This window comes from Leptonotus elevatus, chromosome 7, assembly GCF_054856555.1.
Source record: "Leptonotus elevatus isolate MCC_2025b chromosome 7, RoL_Lele_1.0, whole genome shotgun sequence".
NCBI lineage: Eukaryota > Metazoa > Chordata > Actinopteri > Syngnathiformes > Syngnathidae > Leptonotus > Leptonotus elevatus.
The window spans coordinates 21,486,309-21,504,022 of NC_141245.1; the positions used below are offsets into that span (position 1 = coordinate 21,486,309).

General features: G+C 41.3%; 2 protein-coding genes across 7 annotated transcripts in view; one reads left to right on the plus strand and one right to left on the minus strand.

The window, feature by feature from the left end:
- Positions 1–11,356, plus strand: part of synrg (synergin, gamma) — a 28,371-nt gene extending 17,015 nt beyond the window's left edge. For 3 of the 6 annotated variants that reach the window (XM_086080024.1, XM_086080027.1, XM_086080028.1), the window contains 9 exons: positions 557–1,075; positions 2,944–3,107; positions 3,184–3,237; positions 4,154–4,250; positions 4,319–4,467; positions 7,135–7,245; positions 7,334–7,372; positions 9,125–9,157; positions 10,849–11,356. In XM_086080024.1, the coding sequence (XP_085936150.1) occupies positions 557–1,075; positions 2,944–3,107; positions 3,184–3,237; positions 4,154–4,250; positions 4,319–4,467; positions 7,135–7,245; positions 7,334–7,372; positions 9,125–9,157; positions 10,849–10,974 (1,292 nt within the window). In that variant the 3' untranslated portion in view covers positions 10,975–11,356. The remainder of the gene's footprint in view (positions 1–556; positions 1,076–2,943; positions 3,108–3,183; positions 3,238–4,153; positions 4,251–4,318; positions 4,468–7,134; positions 7,246–7,333; positions 7,373–9,124; positions 9,158–10,848) is intronic. The other 3 variants (XM_086080026.1, XM_086080029.1, XM_086080025.1) reach the window with 2 other exon arrangements.
- Positions 11,357–11,644: 288 nt separating this feature from the next.
- Positions 11,645–16,896, minus strand: dusp14 (dual specificity phosphatase 14). The gene is made up of 2 exons (XM_086080030.1): positions 16,746–16,896; positions 11,645–14,972 (listed from the first exon to the last, which is right to left on the minus strand). Exon 2 carries the CDS (start codon positions 14,899–14,901, stop codon positions 14,266–14,268), a length of 636 nt encoding a protein of 211 aa, XP_085936156.1. The 5' UTR covers positions 14,902–14,972; positions 16,746–16,896; the 3' UTR covers positions 11,645–14,265.
- Positions 16,897–17,714: the final 818 nt, after the last annotated feature.

Consider the following 17,714-nt stretch of genomic DNA (forward strand, 5'->3'; position numbering starts at 1 on the left):
TGTTGTGAAAAAATAAACACTTGATGAAGTAATGTGGTTGCACAAATGTGAGGGATTAACAAAAAAAAAATACTGACATATTTTTGCCAATCTATCATTTCTTACTTCAGCCTTCTGCTATAAAACTATTTTTAAAAAATGTCTGGAAATGTCTACGCGAGGAGCTGGAATTGATTTAGGCTTAATCAGAAGCACTTGAAATTGTAGCAGGCGTGCCCTGATTCCCATTTAATTGGTGATTTCTGAGCACAACCACGTTTTGAAATGAATATTTTTTTTAAATCACAAAATCATGAAATTGAACTGGGGTGTGTAGACTTTTTATATCCACTGTATACTGTACACCCATCCATGACTTCATAATGTGTGATACAGATGATGCTCACTGTATATTTTCATCTGTCAGAGGTAAGTCTATCATTAGAAAAGAAGAGCGATCACTTGAAGACACGGCGCCCTTTGAAAGGACACGAATGTCTGTCATCGGTCTTCAGTTTGTCACTCAGCATCTTCGCTTTTCCCAGGACGCACTGGCATGTCTGTGTTGTCATTGCAGAGGGAGACGACATGAAATTTGACCCGTTCGGGACCTCGGGCCTCAGCAGCCTGGCCAATTATGACTGGTCAGACCGGGAGGAGTGCGTCACTGGCGAGCCCCAGAAGCCGCAGGGCAACGGTGGCGCCGCCCCGCCGCCCTTTACGCCGACTCGAAAAGCCCAACTGAACACGGACAGCATCTCGGCCGCCTCACCTGCCAAGATCGCCTCGTCCGTCCGCGCCGAGGTTGAGAAATTCCAAGCCTTCGCCGACTTCGCCGGTAGGGAACAGCAGGGCGGCGAAGACGAAGACGACTTTGGGGACTTCGCCGGCACCGTTTCTGAGAAACCCGACTCGCCCGGCGACGTTGGCTCGGAGGCCAACCCGAGCGAGACCTCGGACGACTTTGGTGCCTTCCAGGGAGACAAGCCGAAGTTTGGCAAGTCCGACTTCCTGAAGGCTAGCGCGCAGCCTAAAGTCAAATCCAGCGAGGAGATGATCAAGAACGAGCTGGCCACATTTGACTTGTCTGTTCAAGGTGAGATCTTTTTGTTTGTTTGTCTGTTTTTCAATCATGATAGCACATATTCCCATAACCTTATTATCATTGTTCAAAAACCCAAACTTGTGTCCCGACTAAGGTTGCAAAAACATTTCAGGAAAATGTCTATGTATTGCTTTATGTCCAAGGAATGAAAAGCTCTTTAACGCGCTAATGCTAATCGCAATTGCTAACATTTAGCATAAACTAACAGGGTATATGCCACGGAGGAGGCGGGACTTCCAACTTCCTGGTTTTCACACATCAGCTTTGCTTCCGTTTCCTGTTTGCGACGTGTGGGCCGCGACCCAGTTCCTGCGCTTCCGACTTTGTGCCCCTCGGTTGCGCGTATCCGTCGACGGGTGCGAGTGTTTTAGTGTGTCTGTCTCAGTTGTCCGAACTGAAGCATTTCAGAGAGTTGAGACGCGCAGGGGTGGGGGTGCGAGTGTTGGAATGCGGCCATTAGTGGCCGGAAACGACACTGATGTGTGAAACCCGGGACCCGAAAGTCGGCAGCATTTAGTTGGTGTTTAGTAAGGAGATAATAATTAGTAGTTGTAGCCACTATGTAGTTAAAATGATGTATGTGTGAACTAAATGGTGGTTAGTGTTTGTTTACTTTAAAAGGTAAGTGCTAGCGCGCTAATGCTAATTGTGATTGCTAAACGTATAGCATAGGCTAATTTTGGTGTTCAATGTACAGAAAATAATGAGTAGTTATACCGATTCAATTCAACTCATGTTCAACCTTAGTCTATTAACAAAAATAAAGAAATTAAAAAATGTATAAATTTCTATAGGGAGGTGGTTAGTGACAGCCCTAATCTGTTCGGTGAAGTGATGTATTTGTCATTGCTTTTGTTACTTAACACCCTGCGGCCTTTTGATTTACAAGTCGTCGCTTGCGTTTTGCTGTTCTAAAAACCCGTCGTTTGCAAACCTTATGAAAAGGTTTGTATAATAGCGTAGAAACATGGAAGTCTGTGTACCCTCGCTGGCCCTCCCTCCTGCTCCCCCTTCAGGGTGCAATAAAGCTGTCAGGCATTAGATGGCGGCGTTGAGATGACAGGCTTAATGGCACTGATGATTGCTGAGAGTGGCTCAGCAAAGGGCAACGCGTTGATGAACCGCATCACTTTGAGGACGGTGTTATGCGCTGTGAATAATTTATTTAACATTTCCCGCTCATTTGCTAAAGATTGATCTACCTCAGCTGCATTTTATTTGTTTTCGCGTTCTCTTGTTTGCCCAGTGTAAGAGGATCCTATATGGGGAGGGTGACGCATGTCTCTGCAGGGGGTGACGCTGATGGTAGCGGTGGCGGTCGTGTTACCTCAGCCAGGACATTATGCTCACGTGCCTGACCTTCCATAAGCTTGCTCGCGTTCCAGTGGTGGCCTGCTAGTATTTGCGTGCCAATCAATTATTCATTATTTATGCATCCATCTGGTGTGTAATTATTGTTTAGTCATTCTGCTTTTTTTCCAGGCAGAATGAAGCGCTGACTCGCGGGATTTGATTGAGAACAAATGCAATGGTACCTTGACTTAAGTGTTCAATTTGTTCCGTGGCCATGCTGATAACTTAAACAATTCATATCGCAAATCAACTTTACTCAATGGAATGAATAGAAATGCTATTTATTCATTCCAGCCCTACCAAATACTCCCCTTAAAAATACCTGAACATTAAACGTGAAAATGTGAGCACAAAGCACACCTGTACTTTCATGTTGTGAAGTTTGCTGCCGTCATCTCGTGGCGGAGTATCTGAAGCTCAAAGTGTCACATTTTTGCTCGTAACACAAAGCCAACTACTGTATGTGATGAAACTCAATGAAAATGTGTCCCACTTCTGACCTTCAGGCTCCCACAAGCGCAGTCACAGCCTGGGAGAGAAGGAGATCGGTCGCCTGCCCGCTTCGCTGCCTCCAGAGCAGCCCTTCCGAGACCGATCAAGCACCCTGAGCGAGAAGCCCACCTTGCCCGTCATCCGAGACAAGTACAAGGATCTGACTGGGGAGGTGGAGGTAAACCATTAGGACCACTAAATATCGCGTTTTTCAAAAGACTTTTATTTACGCCTCTCTGTTTGTGATGTTGCAGGAGAGCGAGCGCTATGCTTACGAGTGGCAGCGGTGTTTGGAAAGTGCTCTTGAGGTTTGTACTTATTCAACACCTCAACGTCATTTCATGTACCTGAAGGTACTCCATCATTGATAAAAAAATTTTTTTATAATACTTTATTTCCAAAATTTCAAATGACAACACAACAAAAGAGCATCATTTGACAATTGTGTCAAAAAACAAACAGCAAACGGAGACGGTTAAACCAGCTACTCCACAAAACAAGTATGAAATATAACTATTTTCGTTCTTCTTAAATAATGAAAACTGACTACAAAATAAAAAACATTTACAAAAGAAAAAAATTGCTGTTCGAAATGGAATAGGATGAAGCAATTAGTCCTATCCCGGTTTTACCTCACTTATTACTTTATTAACTCATTATTTGTAAATGCCTTAACAAACATTGTACTTTCAAGGACTGTTTTGTTATTATTCCTCCCTAGTGTATTTAGCAAAATTATTTTTTTATACAATTTCTTAAATTGACAAATACTTGTACTTTTTAAAATATGTTTCCTCTTATTATAGTAGCTGTCCAATGTAGGGCTGAACCACTTAAAAAATAATTTAATTACGGTTTTCATCCCTCAATATTGCGATTAGGATTTAATCTACAATTGTTTTTTTTTTTTATATAATAAACACAAGCAATAAATGTGTGCCAGAGCCATATATAGAGAGAGTTTGGCCAACTCTGCTTCGGCAGGGTAACAAGATGGCGTCCATATGTCACGTGACCAGCAGCTGTGATTGGTCAACTGCTGGTCACATGCCATATGGACGCCATGTTGTTACCCTGCTGAAGCCGAGTTGGCCAAACTTTCTCTATATACGGCTCTTATTTACATGTTGGCAAAGTACACTTGCAGTTTTCATCCTTGGCGTAATAAACATGTTTAACTGCTTTTTTACGACCTATCTGCATGACCTATCTTCCCACATCAAGGTCATCACCAAAGCCAACAACACGCTGAACGGCATCAGCAGCTCCTCCGTGTGCACCGAGGTCATCCAATCCGCTCAGGGTATGGAGTATCTGCTGGGTAAGCGCGCACGTTCGCACTCATTTCCATGCTACATGCTGCAACGTGCGTGCGTGTGTATGCGTCAGGTGTGGTGGAGGTGTACCGCGTGACCAGGCGGGTGGAGCTGGGCGTCAAGGCGACGGCGGTGTGCTCGGAGAAGCTGCAGCAGCTGCTGAAGGACATCAGCCGCGTGTGGAACAACCTCACCAGCTTCATGTCGCTGGCCAAGCTGGTGGTGAGACACGCCCACATGGACACGCCCGGTCCAGTCACTTCTTTTATGACTTGAGAACTAACATTGAGACTGATTGACAGTTAAGAGCTCGACTTGAGACTTGATGACTTGATTGTTGTTCGGTTTCTGTATTTATGGATAAATATGTTTATCTCAGGCAGGGGTTGGCAACCTTTACTGTCAAAAGAGCCATTCTAGGCCAAATAGATAAACAAACAAAAATCTGCCCGGAGACACAAAATAATTGACGATTTTGATGAAGCAAACAATTAGTGTTAGTCTAATGTAATGAGGGCCCCAGACATTGCTAATTGGAACAGAAAAATATGATGGGGTTTTTTTCTGCCTTTTTTTTTTGCTATCTATTTTCTGACATTTTTGGCAATTTTGTGGACATTTTATGGTAATTTTTGAACATTTTCTTCCCTGCTTTTAGATAAATTTTCAGACTTTTTTGGGCAATGTTGAGAACATTAATTTGTAATTTTCTGCTTTTCCTCTTCCTTTTTAGACATTTTTAGGTCAATCAAAAAAGTTTTCCATCTACCTTTTGTCTTTCTTTTAATTTTTAAATTTTACATTATTTTATTTTAAATTAAATTAAATTTAATTTAATTTAATTAAAAATTTGGACTCTGGACTCTGACATTTTTGGAATATTACATTTTTTGTTTTTTATCTAAATCATATTCATTTAAAGAATATTTTATCTAAAAATAAAGCTAAATATGTTAAAAATTAAAAAAAATAAAGTTTTTTTGGGGGGGTTGAGAGATCCACACGAGGCTCCAGAGCCACAGGTGGCAGACCTCTAATCTAAAGAAGTTGACAGCTACGCTAAAACATCTTCAAATACAAACCAACAAATGTTTACTTTAATTTAAGTTGATAAACTGACTTGACTTGGGACTTGCTTGAAACTTGCACCCGTGCGACTTGATCGCATCTCTGTCCGACCGACACACGCCTCCGCTTCAAACACTCGCCCACACGCACGCTGCCAACGGAGCGGCAACGATGGCGCCTTCCCAACAAAAATGCTGCCGACAGCATCACGAAATGTTAGCCAATGCACTGCGGTGCCGCTTCATTAGCTCCGGATCGATCTGCGATCGATTCGGGTGCGGCGCGGCGGATGACAAGAACGGCATGGATTGATTTTTAAGCACTTGTGTGTAAACAGAACACATGATGAGATTGAGCGTGCTCATGCACGCGGACCGGCAAATTGAGCAAAAATATCTGATGCCGTTTATTGATGGGCAAAGATGAGCCGTTGCCAGCCGGTTTAGAGCCGTTTGATTGGTCTTTCAAGACAGACACGATACTGTGACAATTTAAGCACCAATTTCACCAAAAGGAAGAGTAGATCGTTTTTTTTTCATGCTCAAGTTTAATACCTGATTTGTAATTATTATTTTTCCAACCCTTATAGTTTAAAACCTCTTTTTGAACACAGCGAGTGATTCACACTTTTTCAATTGTTCCATAAATTAACACCTTTGACAGAAACACACATTTTCTTTGTTTGTTCTTATCTTGGATTTTTTTTTTTTTTAAGTGATGCGCCGCTTAAAGTGGAAGTCAACCTCAAACATATTACATTTGTGGAATATGAGTTATGCAGAAAAATCCAGCTGTTTTTATCCATCGCAGGGGACGGCCATTTTGCCACTTGCTGTCGACTGAAGATGACATCACAGTTGCTCAGGGCTCAGGCAACGACCAATCACAGCTCACCTGTTTTTTTTAAGCTGAGCTGTGATTGGTCGTTGCCTGAGTCCTGAGCAACTGTGATGTCATTTTCACTTGACAGCAAGTGGCAAAATGGCCGCCTTTTGATATTGATGAAAACTACTGGATTTTGCTGCTTAAGTTGTATTTATTTTATTGATATGATAAATACATAAATAAATAAAAAATAAAATTAAATAAAATTAAAATATATAAATAAAGAAATAAATGTAAAAATAATAAAAGAAATACCACATACCACAAATAGAAAAAGATTGAAAAAATAAATAAATATATAAATAAAAGTTAATAACCATCGTTCTTTTTTTGTAACTTAACTCATTTGCTACCGAAATGTATAAATACGTTATATTTTATATGTTTTTCGTGTCCCAAAGACGTATTTAGACGTTTTTAATGTGTGTTTTTTAAATGCTAGAGCATACAGAAGGCTTTGATACAGCCTCTCAACTGCAGAGAACGGTTGAAGAAATGACAGTTATTACAAAAACGGCCAGCAGGTGGCAGCAGAGCAAAAGAGATCAACCAAGGCCATGTTGAAAAAAGATAATTTACCCAAAGTTCGAAACAGGTTCGTGAATAATGATGAAACTTAGCTATATTCTAATGCTAATTGCTGCAAAACGGAAAAAGATAAAAATATACTTTTTTTTTCCCCGATGAAAGAAGAGAGTCTAAACGTTCTTTTGGTAGGTTGCATGTTTTTATAGCAATAAAACGCAATATTCTGTGGGCCTTGCAAAATCCGTCAGGTTGCTTCAGTGAAAATGGCTGGCAGTGAATGCGTTAAGTTGTACTGAGTATGAGTTAAGTCTTCTTTTTTTTTTTACCTCCACATCGCCACACAATAAGTCATGTCATTTTTTGGGGTAAAACATGTTTTTAAGTACAATTTCCTCATGTCTCGTTTAGCCCGACGAAAGCTCTCTGGATTTCACCTCCTGCATTCTGCGGCACGGCATCAAGAACGCCAAGGAGTTGGCGTGCGGCGTGTGCCTGCTCAACGTCGACTCTCGCAGCAAGGTCCGTACACACACACACACACACACATGCGCGTACGCGCGCACGCAGACAGTGTTGTGACTTTTCTCCGACTGGAACGTGTTTGCAGATCAAAGACGCGAGCGCGCTCAGACGCCTTTTTAAACGAGTAGGACAAATAAATGTCATTGTTTGCCTGTGGTGGGGGGGGGGGTGAGGTGTCGGCTGCCCTGTCGCTCGCTTGTGGATGAGCTTTTGGTGCGCGGGTCTATTTGGGCACTTTCTCCAACATCTCTTCAGTTGTTCTCCATTATCACTTAGTAACATGAAATTTGCTAGACATAAAGAAAAGTCATCGTGTCTGACATGTCCGTTGAGATGCTAGAAGTCATCCATTTTGCGTCAAAGCGGCCATTTTAGGGTCATTTGGGTCTTTTCCCGGGCTCCTTGATTTGACTTGATTTTCTTCGTCTCTGCCCGCAGTGCATAAATGTCAGGTAAGGCCCTCGCTGCAGCAGTGGGCGGAAATCTAAAGCTTTGACATTGCGCCGTAGTAACTGTTGCTACGTTAGCGATTGAGCAATCAGCGGTTGCCGGGGTGCTTATAGCACACAATCAATGCGGGTCATTGTTGTCTGCTCACTCTATACTGGAGGATCATGGGAGGTGAGGTGAGGGAGAAAGCACACGAGTTGCCACTTTGGCCTCCTTTGTGTGGATTCTTGAAGGTTTCAGGAACAAGTTTGTGTTCATATCCATTCGTGCAGGCTTGACGTGACAGCGGTTTTGATTTCTTCTTTATAGTTTACAGGACAGAATGGATACAAAAACGTTGTCATAAAGAAGTTTCAGGTGAAATTTCAGTAAGATTCTGAAAATACGCTGCAATTGAACCTTTAATATTTGCTAGTGTTAGGGGCCTTCAAGCCCTTTCGAAAATTGCGGAAATCTGTGAATAATTGAGCCTTGGTGATCAGTCCTCGATGTGGATTTTTTTTTATGCCAATTTTGATTGGGCAGAATAAAATTCTGTTAGCAGATTAACTCATTTGAATGAGTTAAATGGTTGATTAATTAAAAAAAATATATATGAATAAAATAACTTCTTTTTGATCACTAAATGCATACAACAGTAAACCTATCAATTTCACATAAAACATTTTATGATGTTTTTTTCTTTAATAACGGTTTTACCTCACAGACAGAGAAATGGATGAAAAATGGTCCATTTCATTCTTTTTATTTTTTCAGCGGGGTTGAACGTGTAAAAAAAAAAAAAGAAGTAATTTTTGAAAAAATTAAAGAAGCTAATATCAGCCAATTGAATTGGCTGAATCAATCGGGCCCAAATAGAGAGAAAAAAAGCCGACAATATTGGCCGCAAAAAAGCCAGCAAAATCCTGGAGGGTCCGATTTGTTAACGAGAAGAGCGCACAAGACGGATGGTTGACGTCGCGCTCGCTTATTAGCGTCTCCCCCTGCACTCGTTTGTCTTGTTGTTGTAACGTGGCTATTCCATCAAGTGGAATGGGAGCGTCCTCGGGCTCACCTTGACGCCTTATTGGATGTCACGCTGGCAGCGACGCCAAAGGATGGATTGGAGATTTTGCATTCTCAAAGTGTAGGACGCTAAAGTATCACTTATCACGTACAGTTTGCCTTTATTTCACTTTAAAGTTCAATACAATTGTTTAGAGAAGAGCATTGAGGTAGGGGGGAGGCCACCTTGTATAATGAGCCACATGCTGCTTCACCAAGCCTAAAGATGAGCTTTCTGTTGTGAGGCTCCATTTTAGAATCGCCTTCTTCTTCTCAAATTCTTCTTCTCTGCCTTCTTCTCCGCCTTCTTTTTCTTTGCCTTCTTCTTCTTCTTTTCCTTCTTCGCCTTCTTCTTGTGTTGACTGTGTTGTTGTGATTTCAGGCTTTGACTCCAGAAAGTGTTCGGAGGTCCATGGTAAATATTGACTTGATTTATTTACGAACATGTTCATTTTTGTAGCTTTGAACCCCAATTTGGAATCCTAGTAACCTTTCCTTCACACCCTAATCTGAAACCCCTCCTTTATCTGGAATCCTACTTGAACCTCTAAACCAGGCAATAAACCCAAACCTAGGTTTTAAACACTAATTTAAAAAAAGCCTACCCCTTGGATTGAAAGCATAATCCTGGTTTGAAACCCCAACCTAGGCTTCAAAACCCTACCTTGAAACCCCAAATACTGACTTTTCACCTTAATTAGAAACCCTAACTTTAAATCAGAACTCTTGTTTGAAACCCTCATTTGTACCCCAAACCCTGATTTAAAACCCTAACTTGGTCTTTTAAAAAAACTTTAGAAATGCACAAAATGTGAAGTTCCATTTTTACTTTTGTGTAAAAACATGTAGGTTTGCGCAACTAGTGGATTGGTCTCCGGATATGGTGAAGCAGCATGAGGCTCATTAGGCACGGTTGTCGTCTTATTCTGTGTTTGTCATCACAGGGAAATTCTAATTCAAAAACTTCATTTATGATACGTTCACTTGTTACGGTGTATCCCAAAGGAAACATTTTATTGATGTAATCTACGGGTGTCCAAACCAAGGGCTGGGGGCCATTTGCAGCCCGCCATGCATTAGTCAGCGGCCCCGCGGCGTATACTAAAAAAAACCGAGAAATAAATTAGTTTTAATATCGTCAAGGTTTTCTAGATCGGGAAAGATACGACGGCGTATAAGGGCCACGTATAAATATATTTATTTAGAGGGCGGGGGCAATATTGACAGAAAAAAAACGTAAATTTGCGACTTCGTAAAGTGGCAGATTTTCGAGAAAAAAACTCAGAAACTTAAGAAATACACGCAGCGTAGCTATAGTCTAACGTGAGGATTCGTTGGTGGTTAATTGGACACTGTTTATAAAATAAAACGGCAGGACGGAGACGGATTCATTCTTAATTGAAACTTTACTCGTCATACACGGCAGCGAGAGCGACAACACTTCCTGATCCCCTGCCTGATCAGCTGACTGACGCTAACCAATCAGAAGCTAGCATACTTTAGGTAAATGCAAGTGAATGACGGAGAGCAGCAGATTCGACCCGTACAAAAAAATAAAAAATAAAATGTATGAACGTGTAAATAATAATTCTGGAAACATAAATGTAGAAGTAGATATTTATTTTAACAAATTAACTTTTTTTTCTCGCAAATCTGCCACTTTATAAAGTTGCAAATTTACGAGTTTTTTCTCGCAATTCTTTTTTTTCCCGGTATATTGCCCCCGCCCTCTGAAATTTTAATTTTTTTATACGTGGCCCTAATACGCCGTCGTATAAAGATACAAATAAAGTATGTACGACTAAATTTTCTGGCTGTTGGATGCAGGGCCGAAGCCACCCCAAAATCATGAAAACCCTCAACTTATTATTTACCTAATGTAGCCGTTTTCAAAATGACCAGAAAAGAAAAACAATAATTTTTTTTCTTTATTGATTTGACTGTATTTAACAAATGTCAGTAAAATAATTTCAAGCTCCCCCTTGCACCTTTCCGGGTTTTTTGTACGTAACCCTGAAATGAAAAAAGTGTGCACACCCTTGATTGCAATGGCCGCAAGGATTGTGTCGTCCTCTTCATCTTCTCGACGTGTGCGTGCGTCTTCAGGCGTTCAACTCGGACAACTTGAAGCTTGCGTACGGCGGCCACCAGTACCACGCCAGCTGCGCCAACTTCTGGATCAACTGCGTGGAGCCCAAACCACCGGGACTCATCCTGCCCGACTTGCTCTGAACAAACAACTTTCCACTTTTTTTTTTTTTTTTTTACTGCGTCACGTCCACTGGCGGCCATTTTACCCTTGTGACCTGATCCTGTTTAAAGCTTGAAAGTTGTTCATTGTGCTTTGGACTGTAACAAAATGGATGCCGACTTGAATGTGCTCTTGTTTTTAAATGTCACTTTCAATGTTTTTAATTCTTCTTGGCTGGAAGACACATTTATTTTTATTTTACGTTTTTATTTGTAGTTTGGAGTGTCTCCCTGGGTATTTAACTGGTGTACATTTTAGCTTATTGCGGGTTTATTTGGAGGGAAATGTAATTTAATTGAGTTTTTTTGTGTGCGTTTGTCTCGTGTGAATGTGATGTAAATAAACAAGCACAGACCGTTTGAATTTCTTGTGATTTTTGCTCCACGAGCTTTTCCACGTCTGCCAGGGCTCACATTTCCCAGCATGCACTGCAGTGCAATCAGTCGAACCATCGGGTTTGTGTGCGGGGCTCACGTTTTCTACTGATAGCCTTGTGCTTGTATTCAAATGGAAATGTGGTTGCGTTGATATTCAAAGGAGTGGAGTGGAGTGGGCATCATACCATATACTGGTACACAGTGGATAGAAAAAGTCTACACACCCCTGTTTAAATGCATTTATGATGTGACAATGACTAATCATTTCAAAACCTTTTCCACCATTTATGAGACCTACAACAACAAAAATACAATCTTTACAAGACGAATGAGGGATTGTGGTTGCAGAAGTGTACACACCCTTACAACCGGCAGACGCGTGATCAGAAAATGTCTGTCTTGAGACCTGGTGAGGCAGCACGTGGCTGCGCGCTTTCTTCCAAATTAAACAATTGGACATTTGTGTAAACAATTGTTTGCTCCCCAGGCGGTTCTATGTTTAGTGACACCAGCTGCCACGTTAATCCAAAACCCTCGTGTGCTGCGTTCCATGCTCGTGTCTTCTCGATGCAATCTCGCCCGACACACAAAAGCGCCAGTCATGCTGCGTGGAAGTCTTTATTCTTTTTTTTTTTTTCTAATTCAAACACAAACATTGGCACAAGCGCTTCACGTGTTTTGGGTCAAGTTATTTATTTTTAATTTAACATCCATGTTACATTTGTGCTTGTATTGGTCGTTTGACTCAAAAAGCCAAACATGAATCATCGTTTGTCATTATTCCTTTACATTGTTATTTTTTGTCAATCTAATCATATTTTCACAAATGCTTACAATTCATACCAGTGAACATTTACAAAGAGGAAGTTGGACAAATTCCAGTTAATGGCAAGTGTGGAGTTTGAAAAATATTGTTAAGGTTAACTTATGGAAACACATTTTAAAAAATGTCAATTTTTTATTTTTTAGATGTATCTCTTTAATTTAATTTAAATGAATTTTTAATGACGCTGCGACACGGCCTTATTTCAAGGTATCGGTACACGTGATCTGAGAAGAATAGAAAATTGCCATTAATTTCCTGCAATTTTAAGGAAAAATGCTATGTTGGAATAAATGGGTCTTTAAAATGATCTGTGATTCTTTTTTGGCGGGGAAATTGTATGTACCAAAATTACTGGTGGTGGTTACGGTCCGACTACAACTGTGGTGTTGTTAGGGTTGGACTGCAGTGTGTCCAGCTCCACATGTTCGATAGCATACAATATTTGCTGTTGGTTCCAAATTGAAAGAGAGAAAAATAATGATGGTCCAATAAAACTTAATTGTGGAAATGTAAAAAAATATAGTGTGAAATAGCTCATCAGTACATTAAAATACAACAATTTTTTTTTTATACATTTAGTTTGTGTACAGTGAACCCTATATTTGCACAGGTTTGGAATCGAGCGATTATGTTTTTCTACTTATATTTTACTTGCTACACCCCCCCACCTTTTTTTTTTTTGCTTTTTGAACAGATTAACATTTCTCTTCTTTTTAGTGGGGAAAGCTGATTTGATATACAGTGATACCTTGACATACATGTAACCCTGATGACGAGGGGTCAGCCCCACCCCCCTCCCCCCCTTATCCTCAATACAGCACATTCACAATAAATTCATTCCAACCCTAAAAAGATATTTCATGATGTTTCTCGCCAGTCTCTTTAAGTTTACTGGAAAAATAAAAATAAAACATACTTTTTTCCTATGAAGGTCCACTAGCTTAATGCTAACCACGAGCTAAATGCTACTGCTGCATTCAAGGATGGTCGGAAGTCGGACTTTTCCGAGTTCAAACTCGGAAGTGTGTACGGGAACGCCGCCCCCTTGAACTCGGAAATTCCACTTGCGGAGTTGGGAAAAAAAAGTACCCCGACTTCACGACGGACTATAATGTGACGTCACTCTACAATGGCGACCCCTTTGGAAACACAGACCCTGAATGGTAAAACACAATTTACTCGTGTATAAAACCAGATCGCTTTCTTCATTCATAAATATTCGACATCATTTCACGTAAATGCTAACCGCTAGCTTAACAACAACCACAAGCTAAATGCCAACCGATCACTTAATGCTAACACACAAAGCAAAAAATGTTTTTGACAGGCTAGCGAAATTAGCATTGATAGCTTCAGTCTTATCATCCTTCAAGCAAGAGATATTTGTACACAAATTTAGAAAGACAATATAACAATACTCAGTTACATATTTTTTTAATGTATCCTCTTTGTTATGTTATTTTATGACTAATTTTAAGTTTTAACTTATTTCTATTTGTATACATTATACACCCCTCTGGTGGTCAAGGCCACACACACCAGGTCCAGGTCATGTTTGTAAATGAAAATTAGATTTCAAACATTTTACCTGCTTAAATAAAGGTTGAATAAAATTAAAATAAACACCAGGAAAAACCGCATTATGTCTATTTAATTAAAGCATGATATCATGATGCATACATTTGTTACATTCTATTTGTTTTTATTGTATATTTTTTATGAGTACACAATCCTAGAATGCTATTTTTTGCAATAGTAATATTTTATAATAGTAATAAAAAAAATTGTTGGTATTTCAAGTGTGGCTAGAACGGATTAATGGCATTTCCATTATTTTCAATGGGAAAAGTTGATTTGCGATGTTGACTTATGTTTTGAGGTGCGAACGCGGTCACATGCAAATCAAGGTACACCGAACAAATTCAACTCAGGGGTTCACTGTACACTGCTGTCAAAAAAGTGCTACCGTACACGTGACATCATGACAAGCACAGTCAACACCACGAGACCAACCGCAACCGCGTCCTAGTCCAGCTCTCCGTCTCCAGAGTTGGTTAAAAAGTTTTTTTTCACAGTCCCCAGTAGGGTGCCAGACTGCGGCGGTCCCTCTGGTAGACGTCCGGGATGGCCCCGTAAGGCGTCTGCACCATCTTGACCGAGTTCCTTCCGAAGAGCTTGCGCTCGTACTCGATGAGCTGGCGCCAGAATCCGCCGTTGGGCCGGATGACGGGTCGGCGGGCCTTGACCCAGGCGTGGGCGTCGGCCAGCGACACGCGGTGGTACTTCATGAGGTAGGCCAGGCACAGCGAGGCGGAGCGGCTGACGCCGGCGGCGCAGTGCACCAGGACGGCGCCACGCTTGCGGCCCACGCTGTGGATCTTGTCGGCCACGCCGTCGAAGTAGAGCGAGATGGGCGAGTGCGGCGCGTCGGCCAGCGGCACCTTCACGTACTCCACGTGCGGCCAGTTGAAGTTGGGCAGCTCCAGCGTGGCGTTGACCACGCACGTGATGCCCTTGGACAGGAGCAGGCCGCGGTTGGACGCCACGTTGCCGCGGCTCAGGAACAGGCCCGGCGTGATCTGGGCCATGCCGCCCTCGGGCAGCAGCCGGGGCACCGCCGGCGCCAAAGACAAGCTACGATGATGATGATGATGATGGTGGTGGCTTTGGTGGGGCGGGAAGAAGCCTTGGCTGCGGGAACCCATGGACGAAGATGACGAGACGTTTAACAGGAGAATCCCTCAGAACGCAAAGTCATAGTAGAGAAGGAAGACTCCTGGAAAACAACAAAACACCAGTCACTACAGTCCCCATTAAAATGAACAGAAATGTTATTAGATTGTTCCAGAAAGACCAGCAAAAATGTTGGTCATTTCCACACCGTGACTACGAGGCGCTCTAAAGTGGACATACCAGCCCAAAGACCCGGTCCACATACTGGCAGCTAAGTCTGACTTAAAAAAAAAGAAAAAGCCACCTCCTCAGAAGGAATTGGAATGATATGCGCACACTCGCAAATGACAATGAGGCACTCTTAACAAGAAAAAAGAAAGATGTAACTATATAGGTGAGCCACAAAATACATCCACTTCAAACCTCCTGAGTCCAGTTGCTGGAACATATCATGCCGGGTTGTCATGGGGGTTTTCCATGCCGTTTTGACAACGAGGCGCTCTAAATTGGCCAGACTATCCCAAACCCCTGGTCTGAGTTATTTATTTATTTATTTATTTACAAATCCCCCCCTCCTGCACACACTTGCGACCAACAACGAGGCGCTCTAAAGGAGCCATGCCAACAAACTACTCAAAAGGATGGTGCATTTTCAGGTGTAGGAATCGCTAGCTAGCTAACTGCACTTTCACAAATCACAGCGCTCAAGTTGTTGTATAATAGGGGAGGGGCAACTCGTGCTGAACTCCAAAGTGCAGTTTTAACCACACCCCCAAAAATTTGGAAAACTGTAGGCTACCTTTAAATTAAACAAGCACTTAAAAATAACAAAACAGATCTTTTTTTGTGTGTGCGTCTTCATTTGTCCCGGAGCTGTGCATGCTTGCGTCTTGACATCAGTCACTACCGCGGGCAGCTTTTCAAAAGCGGTTATCTTCAACATGTGAGCCGACTAATCCTGACTGGTCGCTGCTGTCGACATGACAGAACGTTGCAGGTGTTGCCATGGCAACCTACAGAGCACTATATACATATAAACACGCTGGCTCCTCTGTAATCTTCTGCTCTCTACTGTCTATCAATCACTAACAACAAGTGTGTGTTGATGCGTGTGTGTAAAGATTCCGCAGGGCTCGGGTTCCACTGGTCGCACAAACTGGGAAACTTGAGCCAGCAGGCGATGAGATAGAAAAGCAAGAGTGCGCAATGACTTTCCCTGGAATATCAGGTATAACGTTGGGAATTCCTCCGCTTGATTGACACTGTAGTCTGCAGGAGAGCAACTAAAATGGAAGTCAGCGGAGCGCAGACCTCCCCCAAGGCTCAACTGTGTTCAGTGTCCATATAGTAGGAGGGCACTTCCTGGTTCACGCATTCACTTTGAAATCCACAATGGGGGTAATAATTATATTAGTTAAATGGCAAAAAAAAATTATAAATAAAATAAAATTACTGTAAGTTTAAGTTTCAAGTCAGGCTTAGGGTTTTAAATCAGGTTCCCGAGCAAAAGTCTGGGTTTCAAGCCTGTGTTGGGTTTTCAAATTAGGGCTTGAAGCCAAGGTTAGGTTTTTATGGATATATTATCTATAATGCAATGCAATATAACATATTTTTGTTTTTGGTAAAATAATAAATCAATGTATAAGTTGTATTTTGTAAATGTATTGTACAAAATATACCTTAGCTTAGCAAACATATTTTTTGGGGGGTAAAAGGAGTCGAAATTAAAAAAAACTAAAAAAAAGTCTAGCGGGTCTCTCTCTTTTTTTTGGTCTCTTAATTTTTCCCAGAGCCCTATATGTAAATGTATACGCACACAAACAAAACACGTTTTAAAGAAGAAGTATTGTTGCATAAATGTCAATCGGCCACTCACCACTTCAAATGAAGACGATGATGGTTTGTTCTTCAATGCAACGCCCGCATCAGCATCAGCGCCGCGTGCTCGGCAGTCGGCATCCAGCGTCCACTCAGTCTGCGGAATCACGCCGAGGGGACGCTGGGAAAGAGTGGGAGGGAGTGGAGCGAGGTGGGTGGAGGGTGGAGGGTGGGGGGGAGTCTACGCAAGAAGCACGACACGCAAACATGACGACAAAAGTCCACGCAAGGCGCCGCTCGCCTTCTTCTTGCTCTGCTCCTCCCCTTTCTCGATGTTTGAGGGAACAACGGCGACACACAGAGGACATGACCAGTACTGCAATCCCCCACTTCCTTTTTTTTGTTTTACTACTATTGTCGCTACCACTAATGTAAGTGGTCGATAAAAACCTACTAAACTTTGTGAAAGTCTGAAAAATAAATGCTGTACTAACATTTGGTTAGGTCAGGTTTGTTAGAGGGTTAAGGTGAGCCACCACCCACGCCCTTGTTTTCAAAACCCTAATTTGAAACCCCGACATGATCTTAAAACCCTCATTTGAAACCCTAGCGCTACTTTATACTTCAATTCAAACTCCTAACCCTAGTTTAAAACCCTACTTTAAAATCCTACTTTGAAAATTCTATGTCATTTTAAAAAGGGGCAATCAAACTACTTGGACTAAAATATATTGATATATTTCATTCATAAAATATTGTATTATTTTAAAACCGGAATATAATTTGTAGTCAATTAAAATTTAAAAAAAAATATTTAAAATAAATGTAATCACAATTTTTAATGTAATGGTTCTCCTTTGAACATGTTTGTTGGTTATTCAAATGATGCAAAAACGAACCAACCAAATATATTTATTTCGTCAAAAAAAAAACTATTTAAAATAAAAACTATTTATTTTGTTTAGATTTAAAAGCATTAAAAAAATAAACTGTAATTTTAATTAAAAAGAAAATAAATCATATATTT

Coding starts and splice junctions, on each gene's coding strand:
- dusp14 (XM_086080030.1), bottom strand. CDS start 14,901: ATGGGTTCCCGCAGCCAAGGCTTCTTCCCGCCCCACCAAAGCCACCAC.